The sequence below is a fragment of the Arvicanthis niloticus genome, chromosome 8, assembly GCF_011762505.2.
Source record: "Arvicanthis niloticus isolate mArvNil1 chromosome 8, mArvNil1.pat.X, whole genome shotgun sequence".
In the NCBI taxonomy this organism is placed as follows: domain Eukaryota; kingdom Metazoa; phylum Chordata; class Mammalia; order Rodentia; family Muridae; genus Arvicanthis; species Arvicanthis niloticus.
The window spans coordinates 4,285,788-4,310,136 of NC_047665.1; the positions used below are offsets into that span (position 1 = coordinate 4,285,788).

At 45.2% G+C, this 24,349-nt stretch overlaps 1 protein-coding gene across 9 annotated transcripts in view; it reads left to right on the forward strand.

Moving 5' to 3' along the window:
* Tut7 (terminal uridylyl transferase 7) overlaps window positions 1-24,349 on the forward strand; it is a 52,922-nt gene that overhangs the window by 20,753 nt on the left and 7,820 nt on the right. For 7 of the 9 annotated variants that reach the window (XM_034509737.2, XM_034509732.2, XM_034509736.2 and 4 more), the window contains exons 12-26: window positions 2,227-2,407; window positions 3,687-4,786; window positions 5,447-5,597; window positions 6,829-6,915; window positions 7,688-7,788; window positions 10,151-10,208; window positions 12,654-12,757; window positions 14,342-14,431; window positions 14,774-14,887; window positions 15,041-15,118; window positions 15,654-15,831; window positions 18,011-18,058; window positions 18,142-18,233; window positions 19,187-19,302; window positions 21,639-21,964. In XM_034509737.2, the coding sequence (XP_034365628.1) occupies window positions 2,227-2,407; window positions 3,687-4,786; window positions 5,447-5,597; window positions 6,829-6,915; window positions 7,688-7,788; window positions 10,151-10,208; window positions 12,654-12,757; window positions 14,342-14,431; window positions 14,774-14,887; window positions 15,041-15,118; window positions 15,654-15,831; window positions 18,011-18,058; window positions 18,142-18,233; window positions 19,187-19,302; window positions 21,639-21,964 (2,824 nt within the window). Of the gene's footprint in view, window positions 1-2,226; window positions 2,408-3,686; window positions 4,787-5,446; window positions 5,598-6,828; window positions 6,916-7,687; window positions 7,789-10,150; window positions 10,209-12,653; window positions 12,758-14,341; window positions 14,432-14,773; window positions 14,888-15,040; window positions 15,119-15,653; window positions 15,832-18,010; window positions 18,059-18,141; window positions 18,234-19,186; window positions 19,303-21,621; window positions 21,965-24,349 lie in introns of those variants that run through there. The other 2 variants (XM_076938885.1, XM_076938886.1) reach the window with 2 other exon arrangements.

Here is a 24,349-nt window from a genome sequence, read left to right on the forward strand (position 1 = left end):
GTTGAAAACTTGGCATCACCATTTACTTACATGACCTCTGTTGTATATAGAGGTCTCTTAAAGAAACTTAGTAGAGTCCTTACTGGACAGTGAGCCATCAATTCTTCTAAGACTGGGATTCACGGTTCTAAGCCCACTGCACATTAACAAGTATGTTCCTTCTCTGATTCCTGGCTTATGCATGCCTCAAATGCAACAGTGGTGAACTGTGGACTCCAGTCTCCTGGAACTGGGGAGGAGAGGGGAGATGCACTGGCCCCGATGACCCTACATAGCACCATTCTGTTTTCTGTGTGGGTTTTGGTTGTGGGCAACAGCCTAGGCTCTTGAGACAGTGTGTGTGAATTTGTGTCCCAGCTCTGACTTTGTAGCTCTGAGTCCTTGGGCAGGTCACTTACTCTTCCTAGGCCCCAGCTCTCCACAAATGATCTTGGTCCCTCTGGAAGCATCATTGATTCCTAGAGTGTCTCACTCAGTGCCAGGAATGTGGTGAGCACTCTGTCAAAACTAGATGCTATTCTTACTTTACCTAGAAAAGAATGTTCTCTACTTTAAAAAGAAAGATCAAAGCTCGTGGTATTTGAAGGTTCTGAAGTTCCTTGCTATGATGCTTTGAAGACATTTCCATAAGAGACTTAAAAGTCCTTCATAAGACTGCAAATGGCTGTGGATAAAGATGTGAATTCAGCAAGATTGTCATGTGTCCATGTCCTCGGTTACAGTGTGTGGGACCTAGAACATGTCCATCCTCAGGAGTCTCAGCACTGCCTGTGGTCTCCCAGGTGACTGGTGGTGAGCAGAATCCATAGGCCCGAGATGTACTAATTGATGAGTATCACACTTCTTATTCTGAAGTGTGCCATTAGAAGTGTGAGTACAGATAAATGTACAAACCTTGGATGGAAAAATGTTTTACTCGTCATGAACTAGAGAACAGTGAAGGAAGCGCCACTGCTGCGTCCGTTTAGTGCTGTACTTCGAGAGTGTTACTTGGAGAGGCGAAGCTCCTCTAGGACATGCCTGACATCCGAGTGGTGCAGCTAAGCTCTCGTCCTCTTCCTGCTGAGCCCTGGCACCTCCGAGTACATGCTCAGACCAGCAGTTTCTCCTTGGAGCACTTGGGAGTTGAGCCAAGTGACCTCTAAAGCATCTTACAGGTGTCACGTTGCATTTCAGTGATGTTTGCATTTCTTCAAAAGATAGTACCTGAGAAAAAGGGCAGAGAGCAACCACATCTGCCAGCTGCTTTCCCTTGCTTCTGATTTAATGCTCATCACTGTCCTGTGTTATAGGTGTATCATCCCTACTCTGCAGATAATGATAGCGACCATTTTTTGAACACTGTCTGCCAGGCACTGTGCTAAGCACTTTACAGACACTCCCTCACTCAGTCTTCCCAACAGCCCTATGAGGTGGGTACTGTTATCCCCATTTCCAGGTGAGGAATCCAAGTCCCAGACATGTTATAGACCATGAACAGGCTCATCACAGCTAGTACCTGGCACAGTGTGAATCTTAAACTACGCTTGTCACACAGCCGTTGTCCTGTCCATGCTGCTGATCGTAGAGGAGAAACTAAGTTGCAGAGAGTACCAAAGAGCTGTGAGCTGACTAAGTCACAGGGGACCTTTCCCTCTGTTCCCACTGTCTTAAGTCCTATGTACTTTCATTATGTCACATATGTTGTTGCTGGAACTTGTCAAAAGTCTGTGATTGACAAACTAGTGTCAATTTATGATACCAAATATTTGACTTTAGAATTCAGTGCCACTTGGCAGGTGTAGTGTGTTGGGGCAGTGACAGTGGGTCTCTTTCTCCCCCTTGCCTTAGCTACTGGTCTCTGGATAGCCACACCTGTGAAGATGCCTCCAGCAGCAGCAACACCTCAGGTCTTCCTGAGCACAGCAGCAGCCTTTGCAGGGGCCTCTCCACCTGCTGAGACTCCACAGTTAGCTGTGCTGTCTGGCTACATGACACCAGTTCTGTCCTCTCCTATGGTGAAATTCCTAGGATAATGGCTTGAGTGTTAACATGCTCAAATCCCAGGGTGCAGTGCAGTAATGTTCACCCCTGACCAAATAGAACCTACAATTAGATTATCTAGGTGGATTGTCAAGCTCACAGTTTTCCAAAGACTTCATATTTTTCATGTAGGTTTGACTGATCTCTAACTTCTCAGGCTGTGCTAGTGTATGAGTTAACCTGTGTGTTCCTTGTCATTCATAGGTGCCATTGACATTTAATATAAAACATCAGCCTTCAGTGCCAGTCGGGCAGCTCTGGGTGGAACTGCTGCGGTTCTATGCTTTAGAGTTTAATCTGGCTGATTTAGTGATCAGTATTCGTGTCAAAGAGTTGATATCACGGGAATCCAAGGACTGGCCCAAAAAGCGCATCGCGATTGAAGGTAATAATGTTGGATTTCTCTGATGTCCTACCACTCTAACAACCCATCTTCATCACGTTCTCTTACAGTTCCTAGCAGAGGTAGGCCTGGTCTGAAGGTAAAATAGACACTGGCCTCTTGCATGCAGTGCACTGGGGTGAGGGACAGCGGGCTTACTCACCCCAAAGCACAGGGTCTTAGTTATCAAGTGACTGGCTACGGCCCCGAGCCCCTCTGTGTAAGCTGCTCTCCCAGCTTCCCTGTGGCCTGTGGGTCCTTACTCCCTCTTCTACCGTCCTCACTCTTGTGTTTTGAGATTCTATTATCTCAGGAATCCCTGTTGAGCTTTAGTTTTGCAAAGATAAATGAAATACTTTTTCTTGTGAAAATGCTGTTCTTAGGGTTGGTTGACTCCAGTGGAGGGAACAGACCTATTTTCAAAGAAGAAAGCAGTAATTTCCTCATAGAAAACACTTTGTAGTGAAAGCTGTCACTTTGCAGAGTCAGCTGTCAGGTACTGGTGGCCCTGTGGTGTCATTGAATAGATGAGTTCCTCTCAGCTTTGCAAAGTCAGGAGGTTGGAACCTTCTAGAAATCTTAGCTCTCCTCCTTTAACTTAAGAACAACAGCAAAATTCCTACATGGAAATCTCAGTTTTGCTTGATTTTTTTTTTCAAGTTTTATGTTGCATAAGATTTTTTTTCTTTTTGCATAAATTCTGTGTGCAGTCATGGGGAATCTCACATTTTTAAACCCTCCCCTGCAGTTTCTCTGGCTCAGCTCTTCTGGCCAATTGCCTAACCTGCTGGAGTTCTAGGGGAGGAGAAAAGATTGAGAGAAGTGGTGTCTCCTCCTGGTGCCTCCCTCTCGCCCCTGAAACTCAGGCCAGCCACTTCAGTGATGGGGCCTCCCAGGGCGGAAGAGTGGAGGTAAGCTTGCCACACTGCAGGGCCGGCTGAGTGAGGTACAGAGCACTCAGCCACAAAGCCTGTCGGAAACTCCTAAGTTCCCCACGGCTCCAGAGCCACACTGACATCTTTCCTACCTCCAGTCACTGAGCAGCTAGGGAAGGGGCATCAGTTCCCTGAGACTCAGAAGCATTGCTTTCAGCTCTTAACTGCTGCCCCCACTCCCACCCCACCCCCCCGGGTTGTTTCGTAAAGTGTTTAAAGCATGTAAGCTGCATGGTCCACTCTACTGTTGTTGCTACCTGCTTTATCCTGGAAAGTCTAGTTTAAGCATGGTGAAACACAAGTGGATGAAGTGGTGGCTTTCTTTTCTCTCTCTCTTTTTGTTACAGACCCCTATTCTGTTAAAAGAAATGTGGCAAGGACCCTGAATAACCAACCTGTGTTTGAGTATATACTTCATTGTTTGAGGACAACGTATAAATATTTCGCTCTTCCACATAAAGTTACAAAACCCAACCTCACAAAGCTTTCTAGCCCAATCACCTGTGTTTCGGACCCTTACAAAGAAGCAAAAAATGGTGGCGCAGAGCTCCAAGCAACAAATACCGATAAACTTGGAAATGCGGCAAATGCGGCTGTGGCTCGAGATCCTGGTGTTTACCCCTCAGGTGCCTGCAGGGCAGAGCCGCTTACTCCTAACAACACGGCTGAGGGGTTGGGAAGCCCAGCAACGGAGAAGAGCGGAGGTGTGCACATGCCAGTCCACCAGGAAAGCTCGGGCTGTGTCCAGGCAGAGGTCAGTTGTGAGGGTTTTGAGGATGTCACAGCAGAGCGTCAAGAAGCAGAAAGTGACAACAAGAACGCCAGAAGGAAGACCAAGCATCCTTATAGCACTGATGATCAAGGTTTAAGCAGCAGCAAGCACCCAGAACTCCAGAACTGTGGCGGCCTGTGCGGTCTCCAGGCAGACAACACTCTGGAGTTAGTAGGGCTCCGGAACCCTGGAGCTGAGGAGTGTGCCAGCTGTGCCTCTTTTGATGACAAGGCTGATATCAATGAAGAAAGCACAGAAGGCACCGATGAACTAGAGGAAGCTCTGAATTGCTTTTCCCCGTTGGTCCAGGGCCACACATCAGCAGCCGTGCACTTTGATGAGGAAGAAGATGAGGAGGAGGAGGAGGAGGAGGAAGAGGAAGAGCCCAGGCTCAGCATTAACCTTACAGAAGAGGAGGAAGGGGTTGCTAATGAACATCAGGGGGACAGCAGATGTACTGGGTCAGGTGAGGAGGACGCTCTCTCTGAAGATGACTTGGCTGAGCCTGCTAAGGATGAAGATCCAGAAGAGTGTGGCGGACACCTGAGTGGGGCTCTGCTCATAGACCTCAATAGAATAACTCTTAAAGAAGAAAGCTTCTGTGAGGAAAACTCACCAGGGGACCAGGCTGAGTTCTTCTATGAATTCAGAAAGCTGACCTTCACCAAAGGAAAGGTAATAGTTGCTGGTAGGCTGAGGTCTGCGACTCTACGAACTCCAGTGGGTGTTGTTTCTAGTTTTCTTTCTGTCACGTGTGAGCAGTAGGCATTGTGTCCTTGCATGGATATGGAACTCTGAGGCTGACTTGAGGAAGTCGGTTCTCTCTCTTTTTTCTTTCCTTCCTGTGGGTCCCAGGAATTGAACTGAGGTCTCCAGGCTCGGCACCAAGTGCCATTTACCAGCTGAGCTAATTGCCAGCCCTGGTTTCAGTCTCTATGAACTAGAGCAGTAGCTTCCCATTCGGCGTGGTGTAATACATTTCTGTTTTGTACCCTGTGACCCTGTCCCTCCTGACACTAATGGGGATGTATGTACATAGGTGACAGACAGTTCGATTTGCTTTCCCGCTTTCCCGTATCAGGCCTTCAGGTAGCTTTAAATTAGGGTGTAGCTTTCCAAGGGTGGCTTTCACGTCTACATGACGCCCCCGGTGTGATAGTTAACATTTTCTTTGCTGTTTATTATTGAGCCAATAAAGTTTGTAAACCCTAAAAAATAAATAAATAAATAAATAAATAAATAAATAAATAAATTGAGGTGTATATGTAGATCATTTTTAAAGACCCTTTATTTAGCAAAGATTCACACTCTGTTTTGGTTCGCATTTCCCTGCAGTCTCCCACAGTAGTGTGCAGCTTGTGTAAGCGAGAAGGTCACCTAAAGAAGGACTGTCCTGAGGACTTCAAGAGAATCCAGCTGGAACCTTTGCCACCCCTGACACCCAAGTTCTCAAATATCTTAGATCAAGTCTGCATCCAGTGTTACAGTAAGTGTTCTGTGTTCACCTGATGCTCCATCACAGTCGCTGTCAGCCTCACAGTTAGTACTTTGAGAATTGTGTACAGCGTGTTGTGAGCGTAGGTACTTACCACCCCTCTCCCAACTCCTCCTGCATCCACTCCCTCTTCTCACGCTAACTGAATGATTCCAGGATGTGGGGGCCATCCACTGTCAGCTCCTCAGTTAGGTGTGAGGGCTCCTCACCCCTGCATGCTAGAGTCTTGCAGACAGCTTCCTGCTGCTGTGAGTGCAGGAGTGCAGCCGTCCTGTTGTGCCTGACATACACACACCCTGACCTCGGGCTCTTAGGCTCCTTGTGCTCCCTTTCCTATGACAGTGCCTACACCTTGAGGGAAAGAATACTTTGAATAGCCCACGTGCAAGCTCTTTAAGGAACATCCATTTGGAAGCACTGGAGCTGAGAGAAGTTTCAGTTTCTATTTCTGAAGAAGCCTCCTGCTGCTTAGTCTGGATGTACTCGGAGCCCCACCCTGACTGGTTCTTAAGAAGCTCCCTACACCCCAGCAGGTTCTCTCCCTCTTTCTCCCTGAAGCTGCCATGGAGGTTGCTATCCTCCTGCCTTTGCCTCCTGAATACTGGGATTATAGGCAGGCACTGTCATGCCTAGCCTGATCCCCCCCCCCTTCCCTCTTTTCCTAATAGGGTCTCACTCTCTTATTAAATTCTTGGGTCCCAGCAATCCTCCTCTGCCTCAGGCTTCCAACTATTCAGAATCATACACATATACTACCATGTCTAGCTACCATTGACATTTTTGTTTTGTTAAGCTTTTTCAGATGTTAAGGAAGGAAACTGGGCTTCCAGTTAAAAACAGGATAACCCTAGACACCTCTGCTCCTGTTCTAGAGGCTCTGACAGCCCAAAGTTAGAGCCCTTGTCCCAGTTAGCTCCCATTCCAAGGCCGTTCTTGAGGTGACAGTTCTTCTGAAGCAGGGTGTTCTGTGTGTCCCTGACTGGCTTGGACCTCACAGTGATGCTCTCCTCTGCCACCCAGTGCTGGGATTACATCGTGTCCCACAGGGTTGAGACAGGTGTTATTTGTTTGTTTTTATTGCTAAGACTATCTGTTGAGAAGGATAAAAATCTGTTTTTTGAATCTTGTAAGTTTTCTTTTTCTCAAAACTTTTTTTAGCTTTTCTAGAAATACCAATTTTTAAGCCACTCCTCACTCGTTGTACCTATCTGATTTTAAACAGAGGATTTTTCTCCAACTATTGTCGAAGATCAGGCTCGTGAACATATCCGGCAAAATCTAGAAAGTTTCATAAAACAGGACTTTCCAGGTAAATATTTTTTTTTCTCTCTGTAGGAAAAAGGAAGGTGATATATGTATTCCAGGCACATTGACTTGGCAGCATCTAATTACCAGTAGAAAGATGGTGGTGTGGGGTCACCCAGGACATAGGAGGTGAATTCACTGGGGACTGCAGTTAAGTCACACACACTTATAGGAGCAGAGAAATGGCTTAGCAGTAGGAGTGCATACTACTCTTGCAGACACCGCTGCTCTCTGGGTGTACGCACTCATGTATTGAGACATACACACACAGGTAAAACCCAATCTTTTAAACTACATAGACAGCACAGCTCAGTATTAAATGTCATAAGATGATGTACAGTTTTCCTTGAAACATCCTTGCATTTTGGTATAAAGTGATATCCACTATTCTTTCATGTCATATACAGCTTGTATATTTAAGTAAACTAAGGGAATCATTAAAAATAAATGTGTAGTTAAAAGGACATTGAGGCTGGCAAGATGGCTCAACAGATAAATGACCTTACTGCCAAGCCTGGTGACCTGAGTCCAGGACCCAGATGATGGAAGGAAAACCCACCCCTGCATGTGTATGTTGTCCTCTGACCACCTTACGCACACATGCTGACACAAGAAATCAATAAGTGAATAATTGTTATAAAAGATTTTAAAGACCACAATTACGAGAGGATAGTTAGCAGTTGGTATTTTGGATTCATGAGAGGGCCGTTTTTTAAATAAAGAATAATTACATGTACTCAGGTAATGAGCTATTACTTGTCATCTGTCCCTAACAGGAACTAAATTGAGCTTGTTTGGCTCCTCCAAAAATGGATTTGGGTTCAAACAGAGTGACCTTGACGTCTGTATGACGATTAACGGACATGAGACTGCTGAGGTACGGTTGCCACGTGAACACACATGTGCTGTGAGCATGTGGTTAGCGCCGTCCTCACTGGCAGAACCGCGAGGCATCTGGAATGTGCCGGGCATTCCACATGCAGTGCACCAGGAAGCACAGCCCCTGGCACCTGCGCTGACACTCTTGGAGGGGGTGTGAAGAGTAGTTCAGAGCTCTGGCTGGGCATGGGTGGTGCACACCTGTGGTCCGAGCTCCTGGGAGCCTCGTGAAGGAGGGTTGCTAGAAGTTCAAGGTCAGCCTGGGCTGCATAGAAAGAAAAAGCCTGTCTCACCAAAACAACAACGATACACACACACACTTACACACATACACACCCACACAGAGAGACTAGATAGCTTTAAAGGGGCTTTCCAGTGTTGTACAGATTGGACTGGATTTTGTGAAACTAGACCACCTTCACCAGTGCCCATTGGCTTGGCCACTAGACCAGTACACCTACCCCCTAGATAACTGTGATGTTGGTTTGCTTGTACATGGTGAGTATTAACTTTATAGTTCAGAACCTGGATTTGAGACAAACTTGGTCTTATCAGCACCAAAACATGTGTCCTTTGGTAGAAAACAGAGGTAATCATTTCTGTTCCGTGCTGCTCTGAGACATTCTGTCTTGGCTGGCCTGGATTGTGTGTATCAGGAGACGGCAGGATGGAGCCTTGTGCTGAGATGCAGCTCAGAGCCTACTTGTGGTGGTGGTGGTGTGATTTGTTTCCCTTTCCCTGAAGACAGACTCGTCTGCAACTCTTGATCCTCCTGCCTCAGCCTGAGTCCTGAGCCTGTGGCATATGCCCTCATGACACTCTTAACAGCTATTTTTACAGGTTTATTAGCATAGTGCCACACCCAGTCCTGGATGTTTTCTCTGAGGCTGCTTTCTTTTTGATAACAGAGTAAGTCTGAAAAGTGCTGGAGACTGGATCCAGTGCCTTGTGCATGCCAGTTGGGGGCCGTCCTTCCAGCCACGCCTGTCACTGCGGAACACTTTTCAGAAGCAGTGGTGGTGTAGAAGCTGTTGACCCAGTGACTGTTGACCCAGTGACTGCCACTGCTCAGGGACTCTCGTGGCTTGTGCTGACTCTGCATTCTGAGGGTGTTCCTGACTTCAGGAGAGTAGCCACAGCCAGGGTCTCCTGGGATTTGGTGAACGGTGTGGGGTGAGATTAGGTCCACCATAAGGAATAATCCACCATATCTCCTCCAAGATGACTCTCATTCATGTGGTTTATAAACTACCTGTGACAGTATTTCTAAAGTAAAACTCTAAATAGGGTGTAGGTTTTGTATGCTGTGGGGATGACAAGCATACTTTTACGTGCCACGGCACAGTGGTATATGCTTATATCCCACAGTTCGGGGGAGTCAGGCAAGAGAGCTTTGAATCTGAGCTCAGCCTGGGCTTCCCACAAAGACTTTGGTCTGAAAAACAGCAAAAACATCAAGTATGAATACCATCCCGAATTGCTACGTGACTTTAATTTTAGCTAGTCCTACCAGGAAGTAAAGTGAATTCAATTATTGTCCACAGCAAGTCATCAGTTGTTGGTTAAACTGTATGTAGACGTGCCAGCATAAATGAGACAAACACAGAAGCTTTGCTTGCACGTCCATACCTAGGTATTCTTCCAAGTCAGGGAATGACATAGAAAGAGAGGGAATGTCTTCCTGGTTCAGAGACCTTTCTGGAAGCTCCTATTCTGGCTTTTGTTGTACATCCAAAAGCAATTAAGATATGTTTAGAGGCTTGCATATCTTTAGGGTGTTTTGTGTGTATGGCAACTCAACTGAAAGAAAAATAAAAACCATCTGAAGTTGGGCTGATGAGATGGCACAGTAGGTAAAAGAGCTTTCAGTGCAGCCCTGATGACTGGCGTTCAATGGCTGAATCCCACAGTAGAAGAAGAAACTAATTCCTGAAAGTTCTCTGACATCCATGCATACTGTCTTTCATACATGTCATGTCCTGATACGTGTGCCCACACTCATTCACACGTGCGCATGCACACACACACACACACACACACACACACACAAAAGATTTGAAGTTAATCTCACTATCTCTGAAGGCAATAGAAGTAAGCACAGTTTACTCTTCCTGTTTTGTTTTCCGTCTGACCCAGAACCTCACACAGGCTAGCCAAGCACACAAGCACTGAGCTAGAGTCCTTTCCCTTAGTCTCACTAGATCACCCATGCTGGCTTTGAACTTTCTTTGCAGCCCAGGACAGTCCTTTAAGTGGTGACTGTCTTGCTCAGCCTCCAGAGTAGCTAAGATGACAGGTGTGTGCCGACAGTCCCAGCTTGCTTCTTGATTTCCCTCCTGTTGTTTGTGCCTTTCCTGCAGGGGCTGGACTGTGTAAGAACTATTGAGGAGCTGGCACGAGTCCTCAGAAAGCACTCAGGTACGTCCATACCTGTTCTAAAATACTTCTTTTTCTTTAGTGTTTTATATACGTAGAGTTTATCTGTGCCAATGAGGAAGTATGATGAGTTAATTACAAATATGTGCAATATTGGTGTCATTAAAATGTTCTGTGGTCTGATATATAAGAGGATTTTGCTAGTACTGCCTGTGTGTTGGTGCTAGCTATTGGTCTCAGGAGAACTCGAAACAGGTGAGGTATTTAAGTCATGTATCTTGATCTCTTCTTACACAAATCGAGAAGACTGTTTTAGGTGGTTTCTGAAGTATTTACAGCTCTAAAAGGGGTACATCCTGCAAATGATGTACAGACCTAAAATGCTCTTACAAAATAGTTTAAGTGAATGTTTGCTTGCTTGTCCCTCTGTAGCTGGGGATAGAATCTGAGGCCTTGTCCATCAGAGGCAAGTGCTCTACCACTGAACTACAACCTCAGCTCTGTCTTAAACATGTAGTGCAGGCTAGCCTCAAACTTACTATATAAGTGAGGCTAATCTTGTCTGCCTGCCTCTACCTCCAGTTCTGGGATTATAAATGTGCAGCATCATGCCTGGCTGGCTGTTTGCCAGGTGGGTTGGCTCCTTGATTAATTGGCTTTAGATGGGTTTGTTTGTTTGTTTGTTTGTGGCTAGTTGTTTTGAGATAGGGTCTCATGTGAGCCCAGGCTGGCCTTGAACTCACAACTCTTGCCTCTGCCTCCTGAGGACATAGGATTGCAGGTGTAAGCCACAACACATGACAATATACTTTCTTTAAACATTAATTTCTTAATCTTTTATATAATGAGATCAAAGTTATTACAGTGAGCAATTCAGCCACCTGTTCTTGTGGACACACTTATGGGTGTGCACACACACAGTGGTACAGTTTACTTTGTATGTTGAGAAGGTACTGTCCTCAAACGAGAATCCATCTCTAAAGATAAGTTTTATGTGGATTTTCAGGTTATGCAAAGAAACTGAAGCTGCTAGATTAGATAGTGCTTAGGTTTTAGGTTTGGGCTTTGATGCTTATTGTAACTCACTCTTGCTTGTTCTGGGTCTCTTTCTGGGTCACTTGAGACATACTGGTTTTTTCCTAAGCATCCTCAGTGTATACTTTGTAAGGACAATACCTTAAGAAGCAGTCCTTCCACCTATGATATTGAACACCTGCTATGCAATTAGGATGCATTTAGACAGCAGAGAAGTTAAAAGGCCCGTGTCTCCTTTTATTGGAGTGGATAAACAGAAGGCTGTGGAATAATAAAATGGAACCAGGGGGACATGCAAGGAATAGGTCTTCAAGGATAGTATCATGAGTGTCAAATGAAATCTAGCATAGTAGATTCCCTGAAGGGAAAGAGGAGTGTAGTGTTGGTAGAGGCTCTGGATTCCAGAGTTCCCACTTATTCTGTGCCGTGTGAACTTGGGCTTTTGGTTTATTGTACGTTTCCTTTCTGCTGCCTCTACCCATTCTTATCTAAATCTCACCCAGACTTGAGCACTGCCATGTGTGGAGTCAGCAGAATAGGCAAATGACTGCTAGTCACAGTGCACACAGGGAAGTTGAAGCTGCCTGGCTTCAGTCTGAGGCCCGGTTCCACAGCAAGCACGTGCCTCAGCAACACCTGAGGTCTCTGTTCTCCCTCATGCAAGGTGAAGTTGAGAGTCTGGTTGTGAAGGGTCTTCTGCAAGTCCCCATTACATGCAGGCCTGCTGGGACTGAGAGCACTGTCTTCCCATTCACATATGTGTTCCTCCGTCTGAGGCCACCATGACAGTTCATCAAGAGGGGTCACCCTGCCTCCATCCCTGTGTTTCTGGCCTACCATTGGTCCTTTCTCCAGTGTTTATGCCCTCACTGGCTTCTTTCTCCTCAAGGATAATTCCTCTGTTTCTTTCCTGTTCCCCCGCAAGTCTACTCTCCAGCCTACATAGTGTCATGGAAGGGCCCTCAGGCCTTTTTGCTCCATTTCCCTTGTCTAGTGAATGGCCACCACTTCCACTGTCTCAGCATGTTCCTTTCAGAGTGTAGCTCAGGCAGTCTCCTCACCTGCAAAGTCACATCCATGCATTGCTTCTAGCTCTGTGGTGACTGCTGTGTCAGGCATTGAGATGCTGCTCCAGGCTGTCAGTCAGGTGGACAGGGTAGGAGAGCTCATGTATGCAAGCTCTAGTAGCTGCTGTGTGGAAACGGACCCCCTGCGTACACACTTGCAGGTTCTTATTAACCAGTTGCTTTATGGAGGACAGTGGACTTCTTGGTTCTTATAACTCAAATATCAATGTGTATAACAGATACCTACCTTGCCAGGTGTCTTCTAGTTACTTAGTAACAATTGTTTGGTTAGCTGTAATGAATACAAGCAGACTGCTGAAGTTAGGTCTTGTGAGAATCATCTCTCCCAAGTTGTTTCAGCACTCTTTTCTTTCTTCCCTCCTAGGGCTGAGGAACATCCTGCCTATCACAACAGCCAAGGTGCCCATCGTGAAGTTCTTCCATCTAAGAAGTGGTCTGGAGGTGGACATCAGCTTGTATAACACACTGGTAAGACTTCCTAGGGCCTGGCCAGCCTGTCTTTTGATGTTTTGATTTTTAGAGTCTCAATGACTAGCCTAGCCCACTCTGCCTCTCGCTTGCCATGTCATAAATCTCCTGTTTTGGAGATTTTATCCCCAAAAATCCCCTTTTCTTTTTTTCTTGTTTGCTTGTTTCCTTCAATCCTTTCTTTCTTTCTCCCATCCAATCTTTTTGGAGGGGAGGGAGGTAAGAATGAGGTTGAGACACGGTTTCATACTGCAAGGTTAGCCATGAACTTGCTGTGCAGCTCATGGTGGCCTTGAGCTGCTGCCCTGCCTGCCTCGGCCCCACAAACCAATGCCAAGATCACAAGCACACACTGTTAGGCATTTTCTTAAGGAGATAAAGAGGAGTGAATGTCTCTTTAAAAATAAGTAAACGAACCACACGTGGTGATGCACGCCTTTGATCCCAGAACTTGGGAGGCAAGGCAGAGGCAGGTGGATGTCTGTGAGCTGAAGGCTGTCTACAAAGTGAGTCCAGGACAACCAGGGCTATTACACAGAGGAACCTTGTCTTGAAAAACAAAAAACAAAACAAAACAAAAAAGTAGCTAAGGGAAATGAGGCATCCATTTCATCTGTCTTATCCCTGTCTTTTTGGTTGCTCAGTTTTATCCCCAAATGGCTAAGCAGCTCTCTGCTCTTGTTTAATTTGTGAATTGTCTGAGTGGTTGGTGTATACCTTGTCCGGGGCTCTAGAGACTTCAGTGGCCGCCCACATCCTCGTGGGTTGTTTGCCTGGCATTCCATCCCAGTGCCTATCAAGTCAGCAAGTTGGCGAATAACTAGGAAGCTCAGTGGTTTAGGTGTGAGGATGTATATGTGTGTATGTGAGAGAAAGTGTGTGAGTGCATGTGTGTGAGCACGAGTGTGTGTGTATGTATGCATGTGAGTGTGTGAGTGTGTGTGTGTGTGTGTGTGTGTGTGTGTGTGTGTGTATGAGCTCATGCACTTGTGAAGATTCACTTCAGATAAAGTCAGGAAAAGCAGATAAAGCAGTTATCTGCTTGGCTTGAACCTGTAATCTGTTTTGTGTGCTGTGTCCCTTCTTTTGGCCTCACACCTGGCCTCTTCGAGGCCCAGTGGGACCTGGGAGCATTTCGAACAAATGATGCCACAGTGAAAGGGAGAGAATCTTACATCCACTTAAAGAAAACTTCTTACTTTATTTTATTTGGTTTTATTTTATCTTATTCCATTTGGATTCACTGTCTTGGTTTTTGAGACAGAACCTCTCACGCTGACAATGACCCTTAAACTTCTCATCCTCTGCCTCCGTCTCCAGAGTGCTAGGATGGCAGACCTATGTCACCACACCTAGTAGCATGCTTGTTTATTTTAATGGCTTTTTTTTTCTCTATTCAGAACAAAGATTTATTCAAGAAATCAGAAGTCACGTGTTAGTGTCATTATCTCTTAGATTAACACAGCGTATCTCAGAAAGAAAGGCAGTCTCTAAATCATACGGCAGTCTGAGCCTTTCCAGGTCACAGCATTTTACATGTCTCATTTACACGAGAGCCTCATGGCGTGTTTTCCCTTTCAATAGGCCCTTCATAACACAAGGCTCCTGTCTGCATACTCAGCCATTGACCCCAGAGTGAAATATCTGTGCTATACCATGAAAGTGTTCACAAAGGTAGGTACACTGATGCTTGTGGTTTATCTGGAAATTGCTGTATAGACCAGGCTGGCCTCAAACTCAGAGATCCTCCTGCCTCTGCCTCCCAAGTGCTGGGATTAAAGCCGTGCACCACCACAATGCCTGACCTTAGTGTGTTAACTTTTCATGATACTCCTGCTGTGATTAACAGTCCACTTCCTTGTTGAGTTCAGTTAGATTTGGGTTGGGTTAGTTGCTTTTGTTGACATATTTTCATTTTTAAGATGTGGTTTTTGTATTAGTTCCTCAATGAATTGGTGGTGATGGGGTGACTGCAAGCTGAGTAGAAACACCCTTCAGAGTGCTCTCTCCCTCTAGATGTGTGACATTGGTGACGCATCCAGGGGTAGCCTGTCATCCTACGCTTACACGCTTATGGTGCTATACTTCCTGCAGCAGAGGTCCCCACCTGTCATCCCCGTGCTTCAAGAGGTAGGTGCTATGGGGGTTGTGGGCTGGATCTGAGCCTCTGCTTCTGCTGTCATGCTGTCGTTCTGTAGTGAAATCTTTAACTTTTCCTGGATATTTTGGTGTCAACACTTTTAACTTTTCATTCTATAATAATACTTTTAAAATTAATTTCAGATATACAAAGGTGAAAAGAAACCAGAAATACTTGTTGATGGCTGGAATATTTACTTTTTCGATCAAATAAATGAACTGGTGCGTATTTTAAAAATAAAGATTTTCCCAGTCCTTGGCTAAAAGTCATCCTGTTCTGTGCTATAGTTGTCTGTTGTGACTGTGAAGACTGGCATTCACAGGTGTCCCCTTTCACTTGGTCCTGTCCCTAAGCTGGATGTGTTTCAGGCACTGTACCAGGGTTTCCTCACTGTCAGCTGGTTCTTGGTAGTTAGTAACTGTTCCAAGGGGATGGATTTTTGTTGTTTGATCTTGTCACATGCCTGTGGCATGTGTACTGAGTTCAGTGCTATGGTCCGCAGAGTTCCTCAGTCTCTTCACAAAGTCTCTTGCCATCCTGTGCTGGACACGTCACTGAAAATTCTCAGTTGTCTCTGCTGCAAGTCACTCATGGAAATGCTGCTTTAAAATGTGAAAGAAAACTTATATACATAAAACGAAGTCGTTTTATGTATATAAGCCAACTGATTTGTCCAGGTTTCCTCCTGAGGTGCACATGCATACTACTGTTAACACTTTGTGATTGAGTGGTATCCTTGTTCTCTTCTGTCTGTAGCCCACTTGTTGGCCAGAGTATGGAAAAAATACAGAATCTGTCGGGCAGCTGTGGTTGGGACTTCTACGCTTCTACACTGAGGAGTTTGACTTTAAGGAACATGTAATCAGCATCAGAAGGAAAAGTCTGCTTACAACGTTCAAGAAACAGTGGACCTCAAAATACATTGTTATTGAAGGTACAAAGAAGTCCACTTAGAAGTGAGGTGCTGGCCTGGTGTGTGGGGGGCGGTGTGCAGGGCACAGTGAGTGCCAACTGTGAGCCCCTCTGGCTCGTCCCCAACACATCTTTGGAGACAGTCACGTGTGTGCGTACAGCGGCCCTGCTATGGCCCACACCACCCTAAAAGTTTATTTTTAAGTGACTAATACCTCCAGGAGGGGCCTTTTATGGGTCCAGAGTTTTCACTGAGAATAAACTCTGTTGTTGGACCCACACAGGAAATGAGCACAGCAGTAGAGGTGAGGCAGCTTCAGGACAGTGGGGGGTTAAAGCCTGAAGTGAGTTGGTTTTCTAGTTTAATTCTGCCGTGTATTTTTTCTTTTTGGTCGTGGGTAAGTGTAGAAAGCACTCAGTACTGAGTGTGTAGAGTTTAACATGCAGTTCCACACTTCCAGATGTGAATGCCTATTCCAGAAGCTTGGGAAGTCGTCCAGTTTTATAAACCTTGGGTCTGGTTAATTTTCAAGTGTGATATTTTTATGTATTTTTTATAAGAAAGTTTAAAACTTTTTAAAACTAAAATTAAAAATGAAACTTTACTAAAAGGTAGGAAAGTGCCACTAGAAATGAATTTTTAGGCCCTTACATACTGTTGGGAAAAGAATTGTCTGTACTGATTTCTCACTGCTGACCAGAGAGAAAGGCCTTTCCTAGCTGGACCTGGTGCCCAAGCCTGTGTGTGACTCCAGCACCCTTGGCTCAGGTCCCCTCCTGAGCTCAGCAGTCCACAGGAGCCACGTCGCAGTCCACGGGAGCCACTGACGTTTATAGCTAGTTGGTTCTAAGTGGTAGGGATTTAATTTTTAAGGAAACAAAATGAAGGTTAAATGCTTTAAAATGAGCTGGGAGGGGCTGGGAAAATACCTTTTCAGTCTCATAGGGTTTTTTCTTACCCACTGGTATGTAGATAATGTATGGACTGGCTGATGATTTCATTACTTTGGGCAGTACTGGACTCAGTGCCATGAACATTACCTGGGACATGTATGGTAGGGACTTGTGGTCTAGATGCCCCTATCAAAGCACAGATTAGTGAGGGGAGTTTCTCAGATTGCCGCCATGTCTGTTGTTGTTACTCAGCATACTAAGTGAACTTTGAAAAAAAATAGAAAAAGAAAGAAAGAAAGAAAGAAAGAAAGAAAGAAAGAAAGAAAGAAAAGAAAAGAAGAAAGGAAGGAAGGAAGAAGGAAAGAAAGAGGCAGAACTGAGAGAGTGGTAGTCTCTGCTCCAGTTGACTGTGACATCTAGTGTCATGTTGCCCAGCTTGGTGCTTACCCTCTGGAAGCTTTGTTGACAGAATCATAGTGCCTAGCTTCACTCCCAGACGCCTGCTGTGCTCTCTGCAAGCAGGACCTTCACATCCCCATGGAGGGAGGGCTGTAAAAAGAAGGATCTTTGTTCCCCCTTTGCCTTTTTCAGTGCCGTTTTAGGGGAAAAAAATGATAGCAATCTTCATGTGATGACCATGAGTCATGTGTATGGTGTTTGAAATCATCCATAAAATAATACTTAGGTTTAGAAGCATGCTGAAGAGTAAGTTCGATTACTGCGTCTGGCTCTTAATGGTTCTTGTGAATCAAGCTCAGGTCGTGACAAGTGTTCAACAAATGCTTTACACGCTGAACCAGCTCCTTGGCCCTTGATAATCAGTATCCACCATTACAGTGCCACTCACTCTATAGCTCAGATTGGCCTGGAACTCAATTATACAGCCCAGGCCAGCCTCCAGTTCCTTGCCTTTGTGCATCTGCTGCCCATGTGCTAAGATCATAGGCATGGCATGCACTGCCACTCCTGGTTTGTTTATGTTTGCAACTTCTACTGTGAACACAAAATGGACATCACTAAATGAGCTGGTTAGTGAGTCTTCCTCAGTACTTTTTCCAGAAGTAGGCAACCTGGACAATATGAGGAACTTTATAAAGATCATAAATAATGATACAGTGCCCATTTCTCACTCATGCTTTGGGGAGATCTTGCCTGATGTGTCGGTTTGTCTGTTGCTGAGCCATGCATAGCCCTGGCTGATGAGCATAGCAGGTGACACTCTGTTCTTGTGTGTACCTAGATAATGAGATGAATGCTGGCAGTGTCTACTCTGTTATCTTACTTGTCTCATTATCTTCTTTACTCAGACCCCTTTGATCTGAATCATAATCTTGGTGCTGGATTATCAAGGAAAAGTAAGTTACTCTTGTCTGTTAACTTGGTGCGATTTCTTGTCCTCTTAATGCATGTAATTGAATTCTTACTATTTTCCTTATAGTGACAAATTTTATAATGAAAGCTTTTATCAATGGTAGAAGAGTATTTGGAATTCCAGTCAAAGGATTTCCAAAGGACAACCCCTCCAAACTGGTGAGTTTTTGTTAGAAATGCCAAAGAGCAATTAAGATGCACATTTTAAGCACCAAATAAGTCTGCAATATGGAATGGTTGAATGAAGCTGGCTAATTAATGTATCTGTCTTCTCCTCTGTCACTTCGTGGTGTGGCATTTGAAATATGTGGAGTTATTTTGAAATGTGTATTATTAACTGTAGCCACTAGGTTGCAATAGATCTCTCTCTGGACATGTTCCTTCTCTGTCCAGAACGTTGTCTCCTTTGACCAGCTGCTTGCCATTCCCTTCTTGCAGTCAGAAGACTCTGATTCAGCTTCTGCATGTGGGCGAGGAGGGACTTTTAGCAAATCATTGTCGGGCTCACGTCAGATGCTGCCCTGGACATTTACGGTGGTGTTGCTCATGCTTGTTCAAGAGGTCCTTCCCCTGCATAATGTGCTCAGATGAGTGCTTTCTCAGAGGTGTGCAGGGGGATACAGCATCCCAGCCTCTGGCAGCAGACACAGAAGCAGCCGGGGTGTTTTTTCCTTAGGAAGCCGTGCAGCAGCAGCAGCACTGGCATGCAGCAGCACTGGCATGCAGCAGCAGCACTGGCATGCAGCACTGGCATGCAGCAGCACTGGCATGCAGCTCTTGGCCTTACTTTAATATAGAATCTGCACTGTGTGTTTCTCAGTTTACTGCAGTGTGGCCATTTTGTTTCATGTCAGGCTCTATGTGACCTCAGCTTCTGCTGTTGTGTTGAAGGCACTACTATGTCTCATATGTCAGTGCCCTCCAACTTGAAGGGATAAAAGACATAGAGCTTTTTTTTAATAGGTGGGTCTGTATCAGCGTGCCTCTCCCTGGTGTTCAGATCTTCGGGGAGGAGTGGTACACATACTAAAATATCAGCCTGTTCTCACGCCGGTTGCATGGTATGCCGTGGTCTTGTTCACACTTCATTTTGTACAACTGTGTTCTTGTAGGCATACTTTTTTGATCCAGATGTTCTAACTGAGGGAGAACTGGCCCCAAATGACAGGTGCTGCCGAATCTGTGGGAAAATCGGACACTTCATGAAGGACTGTCCCATGAGGAGAAAGTAAGCACATGTTTCAAAGGAGTGGTGTTTTTATTTTCTTGTACCAGTTTCTAAATGTGGGTCTATTGATACAGAGAAAAATAAACCTGTGAAGTTAGAGTAATTTTAGGGGGGTTTCCAACCCACTCTAGTCCATACAGCTCCCAAATATAAGGTACAGGAACCTATTATTTTTTTATTAACAATCCGTTGGCACTATACTGGGCAGGTTCTCAACTAATCTCACCTACGTACAGCCATAGGCCTGACTTACTGTTCTAATCTACGTCCAGCCGTAGGCCTGAGTTACTTGCCAACTGAGTCTTGCTCTGTTTGCTCTGTTCCATGTGTGTCTTCAGGGTGATTTTCTCTTGGCCACATGCTCATGGTCCATCCTGCCTCATGGCGACCTCCTTTGTCCCCTCCCTTTTTTCTTCCTCTGAGACTCCCTACTCAATCTCAAGTCCTGCCTTCCTGTCTCCTGCCAGTCAGTCACAGGCTCCAGCCTTTTATCATCTAGAGAGTATTGAAGAGCATTCTCAACAGCACATGGGTCAGTACAGTGCCCATGTCCAGACTGCAGCCTGATCCTGGAGCACAGGACTCAGCATCTGAATATACAGCACACAAGACCAACCCAACAGAAACTGAGCCGTTTTCAGATAATTTTAATATCTTTTTTAAAAACTGAAAGCAAACTGATGTAAATGTGGCTGTGGGTGCAGATGCTGCGGGCTGGCTCACACACCGGCCAGGCATTCTTTCTTCCCTGTTTTGGGTTTTGATTTTAAAGTAGCTTAATGCTTAGTAATTATCTTCAGTAGCTCAGGTGCGTGGCACCGTGCTTGCTCCTGATGACGTCATTGAGAGGCAGGGACCTTTATGGTCTGCGTGGATCCTTGCTCTGCTGGCTGACAGTGCTGCACTTTAACTCAACAGTGTTCTTCTCATTTCACAGTACACTCACATGAAGTCGGTGACAGTCTGGAGCTTAAGAAACAGTAATCAGCAGGGCAGAAAGAAGTCATCTTACTACCTCGGTGTAGTACCGTTTAATACTGCCTAAGTGAGAATTGTTTCTCGTTTAAGAAATCATGAGTTCGAGGCCAGCCTTAGCTACAAAGGGAATACGAAGCCAGCCTAGGCTATGTGTGACAGTATGTCAAAAAAAAAAAAAAAACCACAATGCAGCTGAAGAGATAGCACTTACTGCTTGTGCACACAAGCCCCTGGTTCCATTCCTAATACCTACATTCGGTGGCTCTCAATCACCCGCAACTCCAATTCCAGGGCCTTCATGGACACTTAATATATATGGTACACATGTGTATATGCATATAAATGAAAGAAAATCACTCTTTAAATATAAAACAAAGGAAAAAGTGACTCTGACATTCTTGAAGATAAACCCCCTTAAAACCATCGTTAAAATTTTTCTGTGAAATTCAAGTCTTACACTTCAAATTTTCATTGCCTAATAAAAGCTGGTAACATCAGAGAGGCTGCAACCTACCACATGTAGGATTTGAATTTCGTCACTCGGGTATCAAAGCAGGCACTGGGGCTGGAGCGGTGGTTAAGAGCACTAGTTGTTCTTCCACAGGACCGGGGTTCAGTTCCCAGCAACAACGTAGCAGCTCACAACTGTCTGTGACTCCAGTTCCAGAGGACCCTACACCCTCTCACAGACATACATGCAAACAAAACACCAGTGCACATGAAATAAGAGTAAATTTAAATTCGGGCATTGCGCTCAAGAGTCTGAGCAGTAAGCACTGCTTGCAGCACTGGTGATGGGTGGGCTTTGTGCTCAAGATACCAAGATTCCAGTTCCAGCAGTGGCAGAGCAGGATGTTTGGAAACTCATGCATCTGGATTTAAAATGCACAGACTTGTTTTTTGTTGTTGTTGCTCCCTCCACAGTACAGTGTAACTGTGAGAGGGTGTGTGTGCGTTATACATATAGCACACCATTCTCTGTAAGGGCTGGGGCAGCTCTGGGTTTGGGTTTCTGATTGGCCATCTGTTAGCCACCCTCTGGATGCTGTTCACTGTGCGTATTTGTGAGTCGAAGCACTGCCCAGACGTTGGGTGAGGTGGTAGCTTACTACCATGTATAAATGAGTATATTTTCATCCATATATTCTAAGCAGGAAAGAGAACAGACAGATGTCGACAGTGTTCTTGTCTGCAAAGAACTAGGGAGGGTTTCCTGTTTAATAGAGAAGCTAGGTTTATCACATTCTAGGTTTCCTTTTCACACGCTGTGGTCCTGGCTGTCTCTACATTTGAACACATCTTGATATTTCCATAAGTTTCTGTTGACACTTTTCCTATTAGTATTTTATCTTCACTAGAATGAGGCGACGGCGAGACCAAGAAGACACCCCAAACCAAAGGTACTCAGAGAGCAAAGAAAAAAGAAGCAAAGAGGACAAAGAGATTCAGAACAAGTACACAGAAAAGGAAGTGCCAGCAAAAGAAGATAAGCCCACACTGTGTGCAGCTGCCAAGGCCAAGCCAGTGAGGGCAGCTGTTGACCCGGGCCGGGAGAGGCTTCTCAGGACACCAGCAGAAAAGTGGAAGAGACAGGACGACAGAGACTCGAGAGAAAAGCGTTGTTTCATCTGTGGAAGAGAAGGACACATTAAAAAGGAATGCCCACAGTTCAAAGGCTCTCCAGGTACAGACCCCTCTCCAGAAGCCGTGATGGTCACGGTCAAGGGTACTAGAGTTCCAGAGGGTTTTCACATTTTGTATCCGTGTCTTTAAGGAATACTGTGTCAGGAAGAGCTACACCCCCCAGCCATTCACACACGCGCACGTTACTCCGTACAACTGAATTGCCTCTTCCTGGGTTTAGGTAGCCTTAGGAAAGTCTAAGACTGTGAATGAGATGGTAGTCTTCTCCCTTCTAGTCCATATAAACATTGTCTAAGATTGTCAATGAAATTGTAGTTGTCTCCTCTCCAGTCATATAAACACTGTCTCAGTGTCCAGTAAGCAAGTCACACCTAGAGGCATGCTGTTCACTGTGCGTCTTTGTGAGTCGAAGCGCTGCCCAGAAGTTGGGTGAGGTGGTAGGTTACTACCTGTATAAGTGAGTATATTTTCATCCATATACTCTAAGCAGGAAAGAGAATAGACAGATGTCGACAGTGTTCTTGTCTGCAAAGAACTAGGGAGGGTTTCCTCTTTAGCCCTTATTTAAATACCTTTCTATCAGTGATCATAGTAACAGCCCACAGATGAGAGAGTGAGCCACAAGTCTCTTGATGTAGTGGTCCATGTCTATAGTCTAAGCTACCTAAAAGGCTGAAGCAGGAAGGATACCTTAGGCCAGGAGAATAAGACCCGTCTAGGCAACATAGTGTGACCTTATCTTGAACACAAAACTAAACCACCTCTAAATATGGACCCTTTATGTTGCTGGATGTGAGTTAGTCATTTGAATAGATTGTCTCTGATGAGCACCTTTTAATGGACTGTGTAGACACTGTCTGGGTGCCTTTACGTTGTGTAAGCCATGGTCTTCAGAACAATTTATATACTATATACTGTACTAGCTTGTAGGGTAAGCCTAGATGAGACTGCATAATCGTAGATGAGGGACACTAGAGAGTAGCTGTTACTGCCCATCTGCTGACCATGCTAGTAAGGACAGCTCCGGGTTCCCTCCTCGGAGCACTCTGAGCTGGGAGTGCTGGGAGGGATTTATTAAATCCAGTCTACCAGTCAAATCGTCTCAACTTCTAAGACTGGAATTTTACATGCCCTGTTCTCCCCACACACCCCAGGGGTTTTGAGGCAGAGACTCACTATTGTAGTCAAAGCCAGCCTAGAATTTCTACACAGCCCTAGCTATGTATCATACTCACACTCAGTATCCCCTGCTCCTGCATTCTGGGATCACATGCATGTGCTGTCATGCCCAGCTTCTCCTCGTTTATTTCTTAAGGAGCTTTATAGAGAGAATTTACGCAATGCTCAAGTGTTTATGGATGACTTGGCTCTGGGTGCCCCAGCCTGAATCAACTGAACCCCAGCCTGACTCAGTTGAACCACAGCCTGAGTTAGCCTTGTTCTTCTAAGGAGCTAGGGACTTAACCCCAACATTCGCCTTGATTTTCCTTTATAAGGAGACAAGATTTGAAGAAATTAAAATGATGACATCTGTTAGCATCCAGTTGACGTGTTCCTCGGGTCAGTCTGGCACTATTTCAGTAGAAGTATACTTAACAATTATCTCACTTAGCTCAAACAAATTGCCTCCTTAAAACTAGTTGGAACTAGACAGTATAGATAATATTTAACATAGTTTCACCAAAATTGTTGTTATACCCTATATTTGTCTTTACAAACAATGTGAAGCAGATCTTTGTGGTCTCCTCCTCCTCCTCCAGCAGGGCTGTTCTGTGCCTCCCCTCAGGCGCATCCCTCTGTCTAGTAGCCAGCTTCAAGTTCCTGGACCAACATGTCTCAAAACTGTTTAGGAGTCGTGGCCTAAAGAGGTAGCTCAGGGAGGCTGGAGAGATGACTCAGTGGTTAAGAGCACTGGCTGCTCTTGCAGAGGTTCTGAGTTCAATTTCCAGCAACCGCATGGTGGCTCACAACCATCTGTAATGGGATCTGGTGCCCTCTTCTGGCCTGCAGGCAATATATGTTGTATACATAAAATCTTTAAAAAAAAAAAAAAAAAATGCTGCATGACTTCTTAAAAAAGAATGTTGAGAGAGAGAAAGGAACGAGCTAGCTAGCTCAGTTAGTAACACAAGAACCTTAGCTCTATTCCCAATATACACACGAAAAGCAAAGCATTCAATCCCAGTGCTGGGGAGGCAGAGATAGGCAGATAGATCCCTGAAGCTCAATAACTCCCTAACTAAGGGAGTCCCAGTGACAGAGCCTTTCCCCCAATGCCCACAAAAAATGGATTGCTCTTGAGGAATGGATTCAGAGCTTAGCTCATGCCAGATATGTGTCTACCCTTCCACACACATGCGTGTGCACATACATTCACACAAGCTTAAGAGCGGCAATTCTGTCATCCTGACAGGACACCTGATGG